At 26.5% G+C, this 21,978-nt stretch overlaps 3 protein-coding genes across 5 annotated transcripts in view; 1 reads left to right on the plus strand and 2 right to left on the minus strand.

Moving 5' to 3' along the window:
- LOC107445174 (uncharacterized) overlaps positions 1 to 21,978 on the minus strand; it is an 81,329-nt gene that overhangs the window by 47,138 nt on the left and 12,213 nt on the right. The window lies entirely within an intron of this gene.
- LOC107445179 (actin-binding Rho-activating protein) lies at positions 2,234 to 9,642 on the minus strand. Its single transcript, XM_016059525.4, has 3 exons — positions 9,441 to 9,642; positions 7,293 to 7,637; positions 2,234 to 3,892 (listed from the first exon to the last, which is right to left on the minus strand). Exons 2-3 carry the CDS (start codon positions 7,629 to 7,631, stop codon positions 3,680 to 3,682), a joined length of 552 nt encoding a protein of 183 aa, XP_015915011.1. The 5' UTR covers positions 7,632 to 7,637; positions 9,441 to 9,642; the 3' UTR covers positions 2,234 to 3,679.
- LOC107445177 (thiol S-methyltransferase TMT1B) lies at positions 9,665 to 16,989 on the plus strand. 3 transcript variants are annotated; one of them, XM_043047422.3, is made up of 4 exons: positions 9,665 to 9,683; positions 10,949 to 11,022; positions 14,799 to 15,332; positions 16,283 to 16,604. In XM_043047422.3, the coding sequence occupies exons 3-4, from the start codon at positions 14,814 to 14,816 to the stop codon at positions 16,517 to 16,519; spliced, it is 756 nt and encodes a 251-aa protein (XP_042903356.1). In that variant the 5' UTR covers positions 9,665 to 9,683; positions 10,949 to 11,022; positions 14,799 to 14,813; the 3' UTR covers positions 16,520 to 16,604. The 3 variants fall into 3 exon arrangements, with proteins under 3 accessions (XP_042903356.1, XP_087021648.1, XP_087021649.1); XM_087165522.1 differs by lacking the exon at positions 9,665 to 9,683 and adding an exon at positions 9,711 to 9,849 and having other exon boundaries at positions 16,283 to 16,989; XM_087165523.1 differs by lacking the exon at positions 9,665 to 9,683 and adding an exon at positions 10,209 to 10,227.

A 21,978-nucleotide genomic window follows, 5' to 3' on the forward strand; every position in this document is an offset into this window, starting at 1 on the left:
TTAAATTTTCTTTGTCAAAGATAAGAAACTTAATGTCTTTACGCAAGTACTTATTTATTCAAGCTTAAAATAATTCTTTAAATATTTTAAGTGTTCAGAAAGATTGCAACGCCAATAGTTTTCGCTGTAAATTAAAATAATCTAAGATCCCAAAATTCAATGAAAAAGTAATTACAGTATTAGTTATTTATCTTTTTAAATGAAGAGGTATTTTGTATAAGTATTCATCATTTAGCGTATATCATATAAGTAAAGAAATGCCTTAAAATAATTAAGACCTGGTGTAAGATTAATAAAAACATTTTCATAAAAATATTGAAATGAAAACATTTTATTTCATAACATTCCAATAACAAATTGAAGCTTTTAAATAGAAGAAAACTAGAGTTATATTGCACAGAAAAAAAAAATATTAAGTATATTACGTATATAAGAATAAATAAATTTTCTGTAAACTATAACACAATCTTTGCAAAGATCGCTTTATGATAATGCGATATTAGGCAGTCAGACATTAAAATAACTAAACATCTATCACAAACTATTTATCACAGATGGAAGCACCAACAACTTTCCTTTTTTTAAAGACACCTTTAAAATTTGTTCATAATTTACTTAAATATATAAATGATTTTTATGTAGATATAAAATAATAATAAAAATTGTAATAGAACTATAAGTAATAATTTACCACAATCTTTGGTATAACAGTCCTTAAGCTCACTATAGTTATTTATTATTTTGTAGTATGTTAAGTACAAAGGTTAATAAAAGTAATTAATAGCAATATTTATCATTAATGCTATTAATCCTTTGACACAGAATTTTTATTAAACATATTTTTCATACTTTTTTTTATTATTATTTTGTATTAATTTAAGTAAAAAATAATATATTTAGCATTTTAAATATTTATGATTGATTATAAAAGACATTATGATTATGAGCATAAAAGACTGGTGTCTTTTCTGTGTTAAAGGTAAAATCATCCAAACATGGTTCACTTCCTGAAAATAATTTTTCAAATTTGCAATTATTTAGACCTAAGAAAAACAGGCATTTATCATTGAAATTCTTTAAAAAATCAATTATTGATGAAAAAAATTTTTTGAACTACTTTTTTTTTGTGGATTTTATGTTTCAGGACAAATATAATTCCGATAATCTAATAGATTTTTTTTAGTAACTAATAGACTGCTTTCATAATTAAAAATGCCAAAATATATTTTTTCTAGTTGTTTAATTAGTCTTTATACTTTCTAGTCATTTAATTAGAGCGTCAGAAAAAATATATATAAAAGGGACACTAGGGTATCATCTGTGTCAAAGGGTTAAAAACTAGAAAAGCAAAAAGAGTGCAGCAAGAAACAAAATAAAGTTAAGAACTTAATAGTTAATACTATTCAACCTTAAAAGACAAACTGAGGTATATTGGTATGAGACAAAACGAATAAGAACAATTAATAAGAGACAAAAAGTAATAACAATGAAAAAAAAATGCAAGTCAGAAAATAACAGTTTAAAAGTCTGTCATATGTCTAATTTTTTGCAAACATACTTCTATCTGATGATTTTACATAGAATTCCTAAATGTTAATTTTACAACAGAAATAAATAAGATTTTGTAGACGAGAAAACAAAATTCTACATTCATGATTCTTTTAACAACTTGATGAAAGTTATAAGTTTGAATGATAGATACACATACTTTTGGTTAACATGGTTTTATCTTGTTACTTAAATATTTTTTTAAAAAAATAAAACTGAATTATTAAAATTTCATAAAATATAATGCATTTGTTTAAAATATGCCAAACTTCCTTGTATTGTATAGAAGAAAAAAATATGCTTGGAGCTTTATTCTATAGTACAATTCATTTGTCTGTATCAGCTTATATTTATTGTTATAACCTAAGAGGATTTTAAATATTTTAGACCCAGGCAAATTTAAAAAATATACTTGCTTTTTTGAATTATAAAAAATAGGGATTGTTTTATATTATGGTGCTATTTAAAAATAAATAAAAGAGCAAGAACATTTGTTTTAAATTAAGAGTTATTTTTGTAACACAAAAATAAAGCATAATTTTAAAGGCTTGAAGAATACAAAATAAATGAAAAATTATGCATCTTAAAAACATTGGGGCAAATTCTGGGGTCATAACATGCAAAAACTTGTTATTTTATTGAACTTGTTTATGATCAACTAAATAATAAATGCAATAATAAATAAATTACAAAATTAGAATACAAAATAACATGAGATAACCACATACTTAATACTAAACTACCACAGAAGTAAGACTTGGGTGAATCAAATTTTAATAATTTAATAAATTATTTTAGACTTTTCATGACATAATCTTGGCATTTATTTCTATAAACAAGGGCTTAAAACTATGAAACTTTCCTTAAAGGTAAATTAATATTTTGAGATTAATCAAAACAAACATATAATTAATAATATTGATATAATCTGTTACTTTTTTCTTAATCATTGTATAATTTTTGCTTGTAATAGTTATTATTAATTAAACGTTATAACAAGAGAGATAAAATTTTTTTTTTCATTTTAGTGAACCATTTGTTTAAGTTTAATCTCAACATTTTTAGAAGTTCATTTATTTTATTGTTTTTAAAAATAAATATTTAAAAACAATAAATGAGAATAAATAACAGAACAGAAAAAATGAGACATATGAGAATAAATAACAATAAAATAATAAGCAAATTTCAGAAATGACTTTTTTTGTTGTTGTAGAAACATAGGCATAGTTAAAGATCCAAGATACAGTATATGCACTATTAAATAACAGATCAAAATAAATTCAACATACAAGAGTTATTAAAGATTATGTAAAAATATATTTTGCAAACAACTACAATATATCAATGACCAATATTTGAAAAGTCCTACAATTTAATTTTATGCAATTGATATAATTTTTTGAAATATTTTAAAAACAGCTAAAAAACAAAAAATAAATAAATAAACATAATATTGCTGAAAAAACACACTTATTGCAAATAAATTACATGATTCATGGGTAAGTAAGATAATAAATAGTTGTTCTTCACAAAAAAGATATAATAAAAAAAAGTTTAGACACATTTTCAAACTACTAAAGGATATAAAATATTTTTAACAGTTTTTTTTTTCAATTGCTCTGATAAAAACAGTAATTAGCTTTTTTTTAAAAAATTGTGCTCGTGGAAGTAATAGTAAACATTTTCAACTCTGATAGACTATGTATTATTATTAATGAAAGTTATTATTATTTTTTTTTAACTTAAGTTACTATAATATTCAACAAAGTTGAACATTTCACATTTTCGTTTAAATGTTGTTCAGTTTAAAACCACAATATTTTCTCTTTCCAAAACCACAATATTGATGAACTTTCATTTTAAATGTATATAAAATAAAATGATATGTTATTAAAACATATAATTTATGAAACGAAAACTCTCATGATGTTTAACAGCCAAAAATTAGCACACACACTTACTAACCAAAAATACTTAAAAAATAAATGCCTAATAAACTGTACAGTACCAAGCTTATAACTGACTAAAAATAACTTCTGCATCAAATGAATAGCTGCCATATTAGCAATAACATTCGCCTTAGCTCATTACAAACATGTGCAACTTATCAGCTTATGCAATCATAGCAAACTTAATATTCTTCTGGTGACATAACAGCAGAATTTTCTTCATGCTTACGTTTCATAATTCTACTGGGAACTATCTCACTGATAGGCTTTAAAAGTGTGATAATGACATCATCATCTCTTCTTTGAAACAGTATCTCACCTTCAAATTGAACCAGACCATGTTTACGAGCTCTTAAAAGAATTCCAACAACTTTATTTGATATTGAAGTGTATATCTGAAAAATATGTATACTATAGTTAAATACAGATAATAAAGGCATAAGATTTACAAAAAGAAGTATGTATAAATTAATTATACAAAGAAAAACTTAAACTTATTTTGTTACAGAGTAATGCTCTTCTTATGAACACATATAATTATTTCCAATAAGAGAATCGAAAATAAAAAAACATAGTTTGCCAAATATTTAATTAAAGCATTCAATTATAAAAATTGCAACCTGGCAACAATATATATACAGGCAAACTCATTTATAATGAGCTCTGATTTAACGAGAATCCAGCTTTAACAAGGAAATGGGAAATACTTGGTTGGTACAATGTAAAATTTATTAGAGCATAGCTCACTTTCAGCTAGCAAACTTTCTGTAATTCATAAAATTTATATATTCTTACATTTCTGCTGGCTCAGCTAATCTCTTCTTAAAAAAATTCTTTTAACATTTCTAACGCAACTGAAAGTTAGTAAATAATCATAAATCCAAGAAACACATGGAAATGAGTTGAGAAGAATTTGAAAATTACATATCTGTTGGTGATAATGTTATTGCTTCTTAGTATTAAGTCTGAAATCTAAACTAAAGCTGATGAAAAGATAATGAAAGTGATGACGATAAGGAAGGATGCGGATAATTTCAATCTAAACTTCCCGAACCTACTTAATGGCTTTTGGGTGCTTAGAGAAACTTCAATTTAATTTTTTTAAAAATTCAGCAGAACATTTTTTTGAGCCACGTCTCGGATTTGTAGAACAATAACATAACGAAGAGACAATAAGATGGTTCAAAGCAAATTAACAAACTTTTTTCATATCGAACAGAAATTTGAGGTCCCTTCACAGTCCTTATAAGCAAATTTGACTATATTGGGAATGTTTAAAAAAATAGCTGGTGTTTGTGCCGTGTTGAAATTTAGTGGTAAGTATAAAAATTTGTAGTTTTGGTAATTAAATCCAATGAAAAAACGATTTATGAAAGGAACAATAGTTGTCAAAAATAGTAAAACAAAACATCTTTTTCTCTTAAAGAAGTTGAATTAAATTTATTATGGTTTGCAACCAGAATTTACACAATTATGATACTTTATGTACCAACTATATTTACCTAAGCCAGTGTTTCCCAAAGTGTGGTATGCGTACCTCCAGGGGTACGGGAACAGTTTAGCGGGGGTACGCGTTCTTATGCGAAATATCATGCAACAAACGAAAATTTCTAAATATTTTATTAAAAACAAAGCTAGCCATGAAAATTTATGATTACATATTTTTCTATTGGCTATTTTTTGCAGAGTTAATGGTTAATAATTAGTGGTGTCAACAGCCAGTTGTGATTATTAACTTTCGTGAAATTAAATAAAATTTTTTATTAGTGGTACACAGCCTTACGAAAAATTTAGAAAGGGTACCCAAAAGTCATAAGTTTGGGAAACACTGACCTAAGCAATGGGCAAAACCATAATTTACAATAGCTAGCAGTAATATTTAATAGGTTTTTAAACACTCATTTTAAATACAAAAGCATAATTATATCAAAAATGAACCATACTTTTTAAGAAAAGTTTGGTAACTATTATACAATTAATTTTAAAAATTCGAGTTCATTCAAATTATTCAAATAATAAAGACTAAACAAGATGGTGACTCATAGACAGAGTGCTCTCAGATCATTAATATTTTACTTATATATTAATTATATAGAGTGAATTCTCAATTACTAACATATGGATTATCTATTATGATGGTTGGTTAGTTAAAGTTTAATGGCACAAGAGCCAGAAGTGGCTATACTGAGCCAGTCACTAGGTACTTATATTAGTGAATACATTTACTTATTTTACTTATATTAGTGAATACAGTCCTGTTGTTTTGATGAACTTGATTAGATTGTGATGCATAGGGTCACTAAGTAGAGATGAAAGATTGGGATAAAATCTGCCGAAAAGTTTCTTCCTCAAATATTTGAATCGTCTGCAGTTGGTTAATATGTGTTTAATTGAAATGTCAACTTGACATAGAGTACAGCTGGGTGCAGGTTCGGCTACCAGTAAATGCATATGCGTAAAACGAGTATGCCCGATACGTAGTCTATTAATTAAAGTCTGGGTTTTGTGATCAACAGTTAATGTCTTACAATTTTCAAGATTAGGATAAACTTCATGTAATTTATTATTATTTTGTCTATTCCAATGATTTTTCCAGGCTTGATGAACTGAAGATTTACAAATGTGTTTGAGGTCCAAACATGTCAAGAGATTACTGCTTAAGTTTTGAGTAGTTTTAGCTATGATATCAGCACGATCATTTCCAAGAATGCCGACGTGTGAGGGTATCCAACAAAAATATATGTTGAACCCTTGGACTTGCAATTGCGTAAAGTGGTTTTGTATTACTTTCTATTATGAATCTTTTATTTTGACATTTCAAGAAAAATTTTTGCTATGAAATCTTTAATCCTCAATAAAGGCTAAGTGTTGTACAGTTGATAGTTTATTGGAAAAAAGTAAACTAACAATTATGTATAGATTGGCAACTTTTGTTATTTTTGGTTGAAATAAATATAAAAGATAATCAACCCAGAAAATTTTCCATATTGGTACCTGTACAGAAAAAGTATATAATTTCGTTAATAACGTGATAGTGGAATGAAGGAAAAAAACATCAAAGAAGTGGACTGACAAAAAGGCCATAACCAGTAGCCACCAAGAGAAAACAATTGAATATTTATTTATAATTTTAATAGTACAAAAACCCTTTAGCACCCTTACAATAGTAATTGGTGCATTCAAGTCTTGATATAGAAAATACCTTATGTAGGTATCTTATTTTATAAAAATTTTGTATATTATGCATTTCCAGTGATTCTTCATACATGCTATGGCGTATCAAATATCTCAAAACTAGTCGTCGCGAAAAATAAGTTACAACTTGTTTCAGGGTCACATAATTCCCTAGCAATAAAAGAAGAAAAAAAATAGAGTCCGAGCAGATTTATAGAGGCACAATTAAATTAAACTTTATTTTAGTGCATTCATAAAAGAAGGAGAAAATAAATTTTTTTGTTAAATTATTATTACTGAATCAATTACCAATTGCATTTTTTTCACGAATAAACCATTTTTTATGAATATGTTTAAAGAAGAGATTTATATTATTTCAAATTGGGACCTGCTTTCGGTAAAGTCCTAAGGACCTGTAGTTTCTAAACCAAATGGAATCACTGGATTTACTTATCATAATAAAATTTTGCAGATATATAGGAATTTATACATAAATCACAAGTTTTTGCTTATAATTGTTTCGACAAGTTACGTTCCTAGAGATATTGAACATTTTAAAATAACTATACCTCTACTTTTATGTATCTCAAGAGGTTTCGAAACAAAAATCAATAAACATACTTGAAAAAGCTCTCCAAAAGTTATTGCAACTGTACCATCTTCATCAGGATAGCCATACTCATGTATCATTTCACACAGAAAAGTAACTTCATTGCTTATATGGGAACCAGCTGCCAAACCTCGTTGTGCAGTTTTAGATCCTTCTTCGGGTTTACCATAACGAGGGTCATTTTTATCCCATATTGGTTTTGCCATCCCAGAAACTGAGCCGGAAGAAGAGAAAGGGTTTGACTTCTGCTTCTTTTGATGTTGATCAGCTTTCTGCTGAAATGCAGCAACTCTTGCTGACAGTGCATCATTACCGTAAATTTTTATTGGAGCTTTGCTACAGCCTTCCATATCAACCTAAGAGTATTAAAAAAAACTATTAATTTTCTTCGCTGAATAATCACTTATCAATAGTTGCAATAACAATATTTTTAAAATAAAGTAGAATAATTTTAAATTTTAATAATGATAAAAACTAGCAAAACATTTAATAAGAACACATAAAACAAAACTGTAAAAATTACAGATATTTATACTTGATAATAAAAAGTACATTTGTTTCATAATTAAAGTATAAGTCAAGAAGCAAATGAAGTTTTTCTTGCCAATATTTTTCTGCTTCAGTATTTTAGTATTATTAATTACAAATTACTAACAATGATCAAATGTATCTTCAATGCAAAATTTATTAAATTTATGTAAGAAATAATTGGCAGCTGAACGTGGTAGCCCAAACTTTGAACTCACCAAATAGCATGATGAGCCACAATGGCTTATTAGTTAATGTATTGAGCTTTCATTGAGAAAGACCAGGATTCAATCCCAAGTGATAGCTTGTAGCAGCCTAGCTTAAGATAAATTGTACTAACTTATTTGGAAAGTAAGTACGGCTCATGTGCAGTGTCGACCACAATCTAGAACAGATTGTTAACGAAATGTTTTACTTTAAATATCATAACTTTAGTGGCAAGATAAAATAAAATGCTCCAAAGAAAATTGTAAATATTAATATTAAATAAATAAATTGTACACCTTATATTTGCAAGATTAACTTTTGTACGAGCATTTGCTTTTAACCAACACAAACTATTGATATATTATTCAGGTATATCATTCAAATAACAAAATTATAGTTTATCATACTTTAAATATCTTCAAGAAAGAAAAATTATCATTTATCACAGTTTATTTATCTTTGAGTAATAAGGAACAACTTCATTATGGTAATTGGGAAGTCTAAACAAAAAATTATAATAAAATAATCTAGGCTACCAGGTTTTTTTTTTTTTTCACTTCAGTTGTCAAGGTTTTACTTCTGGAGAATATATATAAATCTCTTTGATTCTAGTGTACGAAATATATCACAATGCTTTAGAAGTGATTTTGCATAAATTGACAGTGTCACTACCTCTTAGCATCAACTGCAATTGACAAAGTGCCAAAGAGATTTTAAAGATGAAATTTTTTTTGAAAAATATGTAGAGGTTTGCCCAGGGATGGCTATGAGTTATACCCTTTGAGTCAATCCCCTTCAGTAATGTATTTCTTGGTTTATTGTAGGCCACTGCCCGGAAGATGCCAAGACATAGTGATTATTTTGACACAGGTACCTACGGAAATCCACATATTATGATACTGCGGGAAACAATTTTATAAAGCACTGCATCACACGTGACATACAATGGCCAAATATGTTGGACAATGAATTAGAAATAAAACAGTTTCAATACTTGAAACACAATAAAATAACACACAGAAAATCTTTCGAAGCAGTCTAAGATATTGAAGTGAAATAATTTAACTCATATTGAAATTTTAGAATAAAAGTACAGTGAAGTAACATAAAATCAAACCAATAGCAAACTTTCATAGTAAATACAAAGTTCTAAATATAAATACACAATAAAATATACAAAGACATAGTTCTAAAAACAAAGGCAGACAAAGTTAATTTCAAATATCATTATTTAAAAGAGTTTCAAATTAACAGTGGGATAAGAAAGTGCCACTTCAATATTTTCAAAATAGTAAAAAAAATTGTTAGAGAGTCAGTAACAGAAAAACCTACTAAGTATTGAGAAAAGACATTTCGGTTTATTAGTATGTTCAAAATAACCAACATTTAACATTGAAACAATAAAATGCATTCCATTTACTTACGTGGAAATTTCTTAGGTTGAATGCTTGAGTAATCAGGAAAAACTTAGGTAGTCTGCTTCAAAAAATCTTTTTATAACTTCTGCGTCAAGCAGTTTACTCACGAAGATCAATCAAAATATAAACATCTGACATACATAAAAATATGTCAACAAATAGATCTTGTTGCTTTGTTGAGTACTGAGTCCTCCTAGTTCATTGCGATCTGTGGAGGGAAGTTCGTAAAATCATCTTTGAAAAGTTTTCGTAAGTAAAAATATTGAGAGAAAGTATCAAGCTATTTGATCGGATTAAATCAGTTCAACTGAAACACTGTTTAGTAATTTAAGGTTCGTAAATGTAAAACAGGAAACTGAATCTTAGCTTGCGTAACTCAAATTCCATGATGCTATCACGCTGTTTCTGTTTTTGAGTAAGAGATCCCTTCGATTTAGTTAATTTTAAATAAGTTTAACTTAAATTTGCGAAATTTAAATCAATTTATAGATTTATCATATTTATTTTTTAGATAATAAATTTTTTGAAAAGTTGGAATAATGCTTTTATTATGTCATGTTTTAATTTTTAACTTCTATAAATGTTTGGTATCTGTCAATCGTTACATCAAATTTAAACCAATTCCATTGCAGGCCAATATTCTATTTTTTCTTCTGTAATATATACAATGGGGGAATTACTGTTTTCAATTTAAATTATTTTAAATTCAAATAATTTAGTTTTGTTTAAAAATATGACATTTTACTGCTACAGAAATATTTGAATAACAATAAACATTTACTGAAATTTATTTGTATGTAGTATAGTGTTCATAGTAAATAATTGAACTTGCCATCAATTTTCATCAAGTGTATCACAACTTCTTCTAAATAAATATTTATTGTGATTAAATTTTTTTAATAATTTGCAGATTGGCATTTTGTGGTGAATGCAAGTTCAAAATTTCTATGAAAAGACTTAACTATATTGATGTATTTCTTACCAGAATTTGATAAAATATTGTATGCTTTAAATTGCTCTTGGATTTCATCTGGCACTTATTTTGCGCCTAATTTTCAAGTATTATTATTCAATATCAAGATTATGTAAAAATTTTCATCCTTTTTCCTTGCTTTTGTTCTTGGCTCTGTAATTAGCTTATTTTTTATACACAGTTTGTGTCTTCGTTTCCTAAGATAATAGGCTGATAAATGTGTTTACAAACATAAGTGATGTTCACTTTATAAAAGATTTTAGTTTATTTTATCTAAGTTCAAGATGTAAAATAGATCAAGATGTAAAATATGATTAAGTATTAAGTAATTGATAATTAATTATTAAGATTAAGTAAATGATAATTAATTATTAAGATTAAATATTTATTAATTAATTGATTTTATTTATTGATAATTATTTGATTATTATTGATTAATTATTATTTGGTATATAAATTGATTGATTAATTAATAATTGATTTTTTTTACCTAAATATCTGGTTCAAATGTATTTGTCAATGTGATTATTTTATTTTTCAGTTTCAAGTGTGTCAAAATTTGCAAGAAGAAATTTCTATTACATTGCTTTTCTTCAGGATTTTATCTTCTTAAAGGTATTCTTGTTCTTTTTTTCTTTCTTTTTTCGTTTTTGTATTGTTCAATAATTTTGTACTTGCTTATGGATGTGGTTGAAAGCACAAACGACAAACAAAATCTTTTTGTATCTCTGTATCATAAAAGTTTTGGTTAAGACCAGTAACGAAATCAACTTTATAATTTTTTTAAAATATAATTTAAGTTTTTTTACTTAATTCCTTAGTGTTTAAAAAATAAATAAAATTAAGAAAAGCTGGCAGAGGTCTACATTTTTTGATGACTTTTTACTTGCACTTGGTTAACGGAAAAGTGTCCATTCTAATTTAGATAGCAGTTTAGTTTAAAAAATTGATATTTTTCTTAATAATTATTCTAGTAAAGTATTTGAAAAAGAAAAAAAAAAAAATACCATCTTCCATACCAATCTACATTTTTCTTTGTACTATGTTTATTATTTTATTGTATACTTATCTTGGTACTTGCTGTGTGACTTTAATGAAAAGTAATTTTTATTGTAGCATTAGTTAGTTTAATGGAATAAATATATATGCAGTTTCTCGTATGAACATAAATCTCACGAACATACATCTGATCAAACAAGATTAATTTGAGTGAGTAATATAAATTTAATGGCTTGCTTTAAAAACACAAACCAATAATTTTGTATCAAGTAATTTATCTTAATTTTTTTCCCCTTGAAAATCAGCTTATTTAAAGTACTTATAATTATTTAAATATAGCTTTCACCAATATTGCACTTGATTATTTGTCCTTCTTTGCATTATTTTAAATATTTAGTGATTATACATTTATAATTATTAATTTAAATTAGAAATATTTTTTTGATTCTCTATTTAATTTGATTTCTGATTTGTACATATCAGATTGATTTTACATATTTGTAGATGGTCTGTAATCCTGTGCTTTAATTGTTGTTTAATTTGGATTATTTTTTTTATGTTTGAATAACATTTAAAACTTCTCAGTAATATTATAAAATATTTTTTAAAAAAATGTAAAATGATTGGAAATTTTTAAATGCATTAAAAATTATCAATTGATTTAAAATTATTAAAGAAATATTATGTATTTGTTGCTAGTTGGGACAATTGATTTTCCATTGGGACAATTGATTTTGTTGCTATTGGGACAATTGATGCACTTTAAAAAAGGTACAATGTTTAGCAACTTATATAGTTTGCTATTGACCTGAAGTTAGACATTGATGTAAATTGAAATCATTAGTACAAGGGGCTTTATTTTTATATACTTGTTAGGGATACATAATGCTTACAATTGCAAAAAGGTATTTTTCTGAATTTTATTTTTTTAATTTAATTTTAAATTTATTTTCTGTTACTTCAGTAAACAAATTTGTGTTGTTTAAAATTCATTTAAAATACTTTTAGAGTATTTTTTTTGCTTCTTAACACTACAATGCATCAATAAAAGCATTATATTTAAAGATCCATTATTTTAAAATGAATGATAAAAAGTAATTTATCCTTAGGTTTTTTTTAACTGTTAAGACTAAACTACCTTTACTAATATATGTGTTTATATTTATGTAGCCCATTAATCAATTATATTCCTTTTCATCATTTTATTAATTTTAAATATTTTTAATTGAAAAAATACATTGTTTTGAGTATCTCATGCTCCTTTGTATTAAAATCTGTAACAATAAATTCTAAAAAAAAACCAAGAAATTACCTTATAACAATTAATATTAATGTTACAAATTGTACTGTTAAATAATGAAACTAATATAAATAATGCTGAAACATTAAATTTTTATGCACACTGACTATGAAGGGGGAAACTTTTTTTTATACATGTACTACTAAAATAATGTTCCAACGGGTCAGGGAGAACAGGGAAAACCTGGAATTGTCAGGGAATTTTATTTCAACTCCGAAGATCAGGGAATGGTCAGGGAAAGTTGCAATTTTTTTGCAAGAACCTGGAAACTTCCTTTATTATACCTGGAAAAAAACGAGTCTTAAAATTTTCAGTAACAGTACTCAGTTTTTGAGATTTGAGTTAAATAATTCTAACATCTATTACAATTATTTATTGTAAAAATTTCACATTTTAGACGAACTGAAATGCTTCCTTCCTCATATAATGATGTTTATTTTACATGGAAAATGGTTGGCATTACAAATAAAAGAATCAAAATTTTCTGATGAAAAATTTCGTAGTATAAATAAAATATGGTATTGATTTTCATTGAAATTTATCTAATATACCTGGAAAAGTCAGGGAATTTTTTTTCTGATATTGAGTGGGAACCTTGCTAAAACAACATTTAGGTATTAAGTGCTTATTTGCATGTTAAATGGAGTTATAAAGTAATAAATAGGTTATTGTCATCTTTGCATATTAATGGAAAAGTGAATTTTTTTTTTGGAATTCTTTATTCAAAATATTCATCAATAGTTTAAAAAGATGTTTGTTGAATACTTTGTAATGGTTTGGTTACTTTTACTTTAGGATTTAAAATATTATTTAAGCCTTTTGTTTTAAATAAAGTTTTTTTTAAAAAAGAAAATCTGCTTTTTTTTTTTTTAAACCAACTCTGCATTTTGTCCCACTTGTTACTCCAGCCATAAGCAGAATGTTAGGAAAATTTGTATTTTGTAACATTTATTTTATGATGTTTATTTTGTAATGTTGTATAAAATTTTTATGTACGTGAGAATTTAATTATATATGGAAGAGTTGAAATGCTTTGCTTATTGTAAAATTTTTTCAAAAATCAGTTTTTGTTTAAAAATTTATATAAATTATACTTAACTTTTAATATTTTTTTGCATGATTTTTATTATCTTTCAGTTTTTGCCACAAATTTGTCTTTGACCCAAACACAATCAGGTGGAGATTGATGTTGTAAAAATTAGATTAACTGAATTTATCGCAAAATTTAAGTTTGCAAATAGTAGATAAAAATTAAGTACAAAAATGATGTTTAAATATAATTTGAAACTTACATAGTTGTAATGTTTAAAAGGAAATATGGAATAAATCATCTAAATAACTAAAGGAAATAAACGGTATCAAGTTCATAATTAATGTTATAAATGTTTCTAAGATATATCATTAAAGATAAAAAAAAATTTCGGACTATTATTGGAAAAACTTGGTTCTCCAATATATAGTGAACTTTACATAAAGGGAAATTTGCACTCATAAATATAGAATTTTAAAAGAATTAACACAAAATCTTATTTTTTTAAAATTTAATTTGAAGCTTATACAGTAATACTTAAAAGTAAAAAGAAATGTAGTTGAAACAATAGTTAAGTATTTAAATATCAAATCAGATTATTCTAAACGTAAAATGAAATCAAAATATCAAATCAAAATATCTCAGATTCAAAACTAGAAGAGGAATAGTATTTAAATATTTTGTTAAGTCTGTATTTTGTAAGTCCAAGCTAAAAAAATATCTGCAGATGGACTGATCTGCAGCTCAAGCTTAATTGCTAGAGCTTTTCTGATACCGTGATAATGTGTATAATTCATTCTAAGAAAATATAAATTTATTTGTTTGAAATTTTTAATTCTTTTCTGATATTTCCACTCATGAAGTAGGGTTATTTAATTATTAAATCAGGTGAATCTGAAATTTTATATTAGTTTTAACTAGTGTTAAGTTTTATATTCTTAACAGTCAGTAAAACTATATTTCTGATTGTATATCCTTTTCCCGAATATGAATTATTTCCATTAATTAATGAAAAGTGCAAACAGCTTATACTTTGCCTAATAATTGTGTTTTTACTTATAGAATTCACATAAAACAATGGAGGTTGTTGCTTACTTGGCTGTAACAACTCTGTGGTGGATTTCATCTTTAACTGTATTATCTCCCTTCGTTTTGCTACTGTTGTTGAGCAAAACATTTAGAAATGGCTGGTTTTCTTTTTTCTTTGGTAAAGTGATGGGCCCATTGTGTAGTCACAAATTCATGGCCAAACGAAAAAAGCTTTTTGAATTGTTAGAGGAACATCTTCCAAATCGAGATAAATCCATTCCATTAGACATATTAGAGATTGGAATTGGACCGGGAGCGAATCTCCAGTTTTATCCCGAAAACTCGAATCTCACGGCCCTTGATATGAATCCAAGTTTTTTTCAAATTTTCCACAATAATAGAAAGAAGTATCCTCAAGTGAAGTTAGTGAGAACAGTTTTAAATTGGGCTGAAGACATGAATGAAGTTGAGGATTCTGCTTATGATGTGGTAATCAGTACTCATGTTCTTTGTTCAGTCAAGAATATAGAGTCTGTCATGAAAGAAGTCAAAAGGGTCCTTAAACCTGTAAGTTCACTCTTCTGTGATGTATTCAAATCAAATTTATTATCATTTATTTTGCTAATATTATAAGATATTTTTTATTTTCGTTTATAATTTAGCTTGTACAATATTTATGGTTTTAATTATCTGAAAAACTACAAGTTTTTGAATAGCGGGAATAAGGAGAGTAATTTAGTCTAGAAAATACTAAAATTGAGATTAATGTAATACGTAGTCGTACCTCCTTTATACGAAATTGGCGGGAGAATAATAATTATTTCATGTTAACCGAATTTCATCTTATCCAATGCATCATGAAAACAGTTTATTATGTACTGACAATGCATATTCTGTACTGCGTTAATCTATTTAAACAATACTATTATGTCCGAAATTAATTAAAATTAGCTTCAGTTTTTTATAAAGTCTTAAGTATTTTGTTAAAAATAACAAATGAAAAATAGGATGTACAGTGTGCAAAAAATGGGACCACCCTGAAAAACTTTTGATCTAATGATCGGATCTTAACATTCTAGGACTCAATCCCAATGGTTTTGGGGGTAAATTCTTTATTTTATACAATATATATGAATAAAAAACTTATTAAAATAAAAATATAATTGTGAAACCAAGATTTTAATTTTGTAACTCAAAACCCAAAGCATCTACTAAATTGCGTAATTCTACGTAATTACATACATACTGTTATGACTAGGAACATTAATACCTGTGCTTATGATTTGTGAGTGAAAACATGAAGCTAAAATATTAATTATACTAAGTTTATTTTTTGGAGATATAGTAAATGTGTTTTTAGAATATTTCTGTTCCTTACTTTGGAAAAATTCATAGAAATTTTAATAACTATATTAGTACTTTTTACTAAAAAATGATTTATCTACATTTAATAAACTCTTTTTTTGTATATAAATTATGATTAATGCAGAATATTTACAAAAATTTGTCTTTAACAGGGAGGAAAGTTTCTTTTCTTGGAACATGTTGCTTACCCTGAAAATGAAGGTGGTCATCTTGCACAAAGATTTGCTGCTCCCTTATGGGCTGTTTATTGTGACGGGTGTTATCCAAATCGCAACACAGCAGATGCAATTAAAAATGCTGGATTTAGTGATGTTCAGTGTGATGTTAGCTACTCACCTTCCCTATTATTGTTTATTCGCCCACACATTATCGGAGTTGCTACTAAATGAAACAAAACATTCTTAATTTACGCATTGTCTTTCACTGTATTTTATTGAAATATCGTGGTAGTTAATTAAATCTTTTCTCACACCACCAAGGGAAAAATTTATATAGTACACTTTTTTTTATTTATTATAGTACATTTTTTCTCTATTTTCATTTATTGAATTCTGAATCGGCTTAAATTAGCTGAAATTTTTCTTACGTGCAATATTTTCTCTAATAATTCTTCTTTTTTTCTTTCTTTCTAACTCATGGCATGCATTCTAGCATCAGCAGCTATTTGTTTTATTGTGAGTACTATGTTTATAAATTTTTCTTTCGCATATTGTTCATGATCTCTGATACATGTATTTTTTGACAATATAAATATTTTTCTGAATATATATTTACTTATTTTTAATATTTTTTAAGATTATGTGTATCGTTTTATTGCTAATGCATTTATGTACTTATTGATAAAGTATGATTGTTTGAATTAGGTGTCTGCTACATTATTTTTTGTTTAATAGAACGTCTTATTCCATAAAATTTCCTTGTCACATGGTACTCTAAATGGTACCAAAATGTTAACATTTTCAGTAAAATTAATTATCTGAGCTTAATTATTTTTTATTATTAGATTATTATTTTTTAATAAAATTTTTTTACTCATATTGTTCATGATCGTACATGTATTTTTTGACAATATAATATTTTTCAGAATATATATTTATTTATTCTGAAAATTTTTTGGATTATGTGTATATCGATTGCTAATGCATTTATATAATACTTATTTACAAAATGTAATTATTTGAATTAGGTGTCTGTTACGTCATTTTTTGTTTAATAGAAGGTCTTGTTCCATCAAATTTCTTTGCCCCATAATATTCTAAATGTTACCAAAATAGTAACATTTTCAATAAATAGGGCAAAATTTTAAAAGAGTAACTAGCTGAGGTTAATTATTTTTTATTATTTGGTTATAAAAAATTTTTTTCCGATTAAGAAAACTATAAATTTTAGTTTTTTCAAAAATCTCAAAAATTTAATTACCTAATTCAGTATGTTTTTGAGATACTGTTTGTGTTTCTTCTTAAAGGGGCTGATCTTTTTTATGAAACCAAAAGCTTCATATTTCAAGTAAGTTTCGCTTAAACTTAAATTGTGAAGAATGAGTTAATATCATGCCAAATGTTAAGAAATATTTTGCATGTGAAGCAAATTTACTGTTATATTTTTTTTGTTTTTGTTGAAATTGGAAGTTTAAATGGTTTAGCAATTATGTTCTATTTTATACTATTTATCAATTCTGTTGCTAGTTTATATATTTTTATTTGTATTTTATATTGTAGAAAACGATGTAAGTAATTTTTTTTATTATGACTGTCAAAAAAAATGTGATCAAGACTTTGTTTTGTTAGGCAATTAATTCATGTATTAGGTTAAAATGTAGCAGTGCAGCAAAATCTTTGGCCGGTTGCCTAATGTCCAAAATAGGGATGTATCCAATAGTGATTTGGCTAAATAGTGACGTTTTTTGAAAAAGAAATCATTTATGTATATATGTATGGTATATTTTATAAATATACAGGCATGTGATTTTCCCGCTTATTAGCAGAATTTTGCTAATTTTTTGACTGTTGATTTGCGGATTTAATCAAAAATTTATTTTCTGACAGAATTTTCTCGGAGTTCCGCCAGTCTGAAATTTACGTTTCATAACTTTTGCAAAATATTGTTAACGATAAAGTTTTTCCTTTATTACCAGCATCCTCTTCCCATTTTTTTTCTATAAGTTCTTCTTCGACACCACGATACTCAAAGAAAAATTCCTTAATAAATTCATAATGCGAGAAGTAATTCCAAAAATTGGCTCACAAGCACTTAAGAGATTGTTTGGTGTTCTCATAAAATGGTGTTCTTTCCCTTTTTTTTTTAAAGTACAAATTCCGATTTGTTATCCTTGATTTGGCTGTATATTTGTCGTCTTTTTTTGCCTTCAATTAAATCAAATAGATATTTTTAAATTATATGATATAAAATTTTGGCATTTGAGTATCACTTTTCAATACGCTGAACTGCGTCGTAAATCCATGCGGTGTTTAGATCATATTTTTTGAACTAGGGAGGCAGTCTCTGGTAATATTTTCTCACAGTTTTTAATAACCCTATTTTATTACACAGTGCAAAATTCGTGAGTTTTTCTGCAGTTATTGCCGTTAATTTTTTAAAATTCCGTTATATTCCGTACGATATTATTACGATTACGGAAATTTAAATTGTGCATTCGACTTCATTATTTGACGTGGTGATAAGTTCGATTTTTTGGCAGTTGTTGCTTCTGATTTTCGCTTGTTTTTTAAAGCAGTTATTGCCGTTGATTATTTAAACTCACGTTATATTCCATATTATTTCGCTTGTTTTTTAAAATCATAATATTTATTAATTATAAATATGTTTTATTAATTGTAGTGAATCTCAAAACGTGCATTCAATTAACTACTTTTTGACATGTCAATAATTTTACATGTTTGATGAAATACTTGTGGGTTCGCATATATATATATATATAAAGTCACAAAGCTCAGTTATGGTTTTGGATTTTTAAAGGTTTTAATATAATTAAAAAAAAAGATTTTTTCTCTTTTTTTGTTATATATATAAGTTAATGGGTCAGTGTACTATGTATTGTACATATTTATATATTTTACTAATATGTGGGTTATAATATGATTACTAATTCAAGAATATTCTACAATAAAAATCATACTAATTTCATAATATTTGGGTGGTAGTATATTGTTATTTACGACTTACAAAATTTGAAATCCATAGGGATAGTATCAGTTAGATGATTTTTATCTATTATGAAACTTTGCTTACTTGAATGCATTCAATATATACGTATCATACTAGTAAAGAAATGCCCTTTTTGTTCGCCAAATTTTCTGAAAGCACTGTTATAAGTTTAGATGTTGCTATATGCAATTTTACATGCATATGCCGTTTTATTAATGAAATAATTTTAAATATTTTTGTGGTTTTGTCACTATGTCAACCTTCATCTATCAAAAGGTACCTCGTGATAGAATCAAGTTAACATGTTTTATATACTAGTGAATTGGTATTTAATATTTATAGTGGTAGTTACGCCATAAATACTAGAATAATTTTAAAACTAATAACTGAATTTAAATTTTTTTTTCAAATAAATTGGTAGATAGTTCAGGAACGTTAAACCTATATCGATTAATGTATCAACTTCTACTTTTTCTGTATCTAAATTGCAATAGATCAATGATGGCCCTCAGGATAGGCAAGGATTGTCTTCAGATCATTACTAAGCTGATATCCTAACCGTTGTCAACAACCCATTGTGGCTTCAGTGTGACGTTAACCAATCAAATAAAATAAGATATCGCGATAATTAAAAGTATTCAAACTATACTAAAATGAACATTTGGTAGAAAAAAAAAACTCACTTTTTAGCTGTAAAAATGTTTAACATTTATAATTATGCTTAAGTAAACCCATAGACTTCAGTGTAAATACTTTGGCAGAGAGAATAATTATGGGTTTTAAAAAATCGTTTGTCCATAAGTGAACTGGTTCGCATGGTATCTCGCATGTAAATTAAAAAAAAAAAAAAAAAAAAACATGTCATTTTGAAATATATGGGGGAGACAGGGGCTAGTGAGAACACAGGGCTAAAATAGACAAATGGAATATTTCTTTTATTTATCAATCTAACATTCTCTGTAAATTTTGGCAAGAGGACAACAAATGTCACATTTTTATTTGTAGTTTCAAGACAAAATATTAAACTTTTGAATAAGCAAAAGAAATTTCTTATATGGAAAAGTAACTTCTTAATTTTTTATTTTAATTGCAATTTTAGACTTTTTATTTGCTACTTTATCTATCGCAGATATTATGTTATGAATGAATGTCCTTATTACACATTTTAAAAGACACATTTGTCGTTTTTCAATTTACCAATAATGAGTTTAAAAGAACTAACTCAGCAGTAATTTCCTTTACCATTTTAACGTCTAGAGGTCTGGTTGGGCACTATTCTCAAAGAAAATTTTTTATCTCACAAAATAACATATAATGGTGGTCAAAAATTTCTTAAATAATCGAATTTTGTCCTAGTTTCGCTACCAATACTAGATTTTCCTATGAACAGAGCCTGATTAAGGCAGGGGCATACGGGGTAGTTGCTCTAAACCCCACATCAGAGGGGGGCCCAAATCAAATAGAAAGTTTATTTTAGGTTTTCTTAAACAAAATATCAGTACAGTGTAAAATCAGTCAAGTTTTATGTTAGCTTCTTCATTATTCTATAGTATGAACACAAAAAATCTATGTTTCGTAAATTCATGACTTTCAAGTGCGGAATTAAGCTAAATTTTCGCAATTTCGATGGACAAATTTGGTCAACCAAAAGCCTGCATTTTTACATGTCGCAAAATGCGATATATTTATAAAAATACAATCTTCTGATTGGCTTAATTGAGCCATCAAAAGTGCTAAAATTTAGCTGAATTCCGCCCTAATGTCAGCAAGGATATGCATTTTTCGCAGCTAGATGATAAGGTAGACGCAGTTAGAAGTTAACAATCGGAAAACTACATTTGACATGATGGACATAGAATTGTCAGAAAATCGGTAAAATGGACAGAACGATATTTCATCTCACCATTGGAGGGGGGGGGCATAGCTATTTTAGGTTCTAGTCAATTTTCTTGTTATATATGTATAATGAGGTGAAAATTTAAATACCTCCATAAAGTTCGGTTCTTCATTACTGAAGTAGAACTATCGGAACGCAAATATAATCTTTACATATTTACTTAGACGGAAGTTGTATAGATTCATTCAAGAATAATGCTAGTTGCGAGACTTAAAGTATTGAGAAACACTGGCATTTATTATAACTTTGCAAGCACAGTTGTGCTTTCTCTTCAGAAAAGTCTTCAAAATTTTTTTTTAAATAAATAAAGAATTATTTCCTTTTTATTTGAAGAATTTATATTTAACGCATGTTTTTACTTAACGGAAAATCAAATTTAAATTCAAACATAAAAATAAATAATTATTACTCTTCAAAAAAGAAAAGAAAAATCATGCAGTCAAAACTTCGACCAGTTTTCCATTATTGAAAGTGCTCAAATTTTAGCTGGTCTTATGTATAGGATGACAATTTCAACTATAAAATGCGTTCTGACCACTTTCAGCAAGTTGTATTGCCAATTGAAACTTTGACTATTTTTTGGCCTAAACAAACCAGAAGACACAAAACTGGAATGCAGAAAACACGAAAAATAAAGAATTTGTATAATATTTTAAAAGCCATATTCAGAGGACTAAAAATGAGAAATTAAAGAAATAAAAATTTCCACACGTAACAAAATACGCAAGTACAAAAATTTCGCAACGAACTTCTATCACTCCACTTTTAAAATACATATTCTCATTG

The sequence above is a fragment of the Parasteatoda tepidariorum genome, chromosome 6 (genome assembly GCF_982258835.1).
Source record: "Parasteatoda tepidariorum strain Cologne lab strain chromosome 6, Ptep-v5.0, whole genome shotgun sequence".
Taxonomy (NCBI): Eukaryota; Metazoa; Arthropoda; class Arachnida; order Araneae; family Theridiidae; genus Parasteatoda; species Parasteatoda tepidariorum.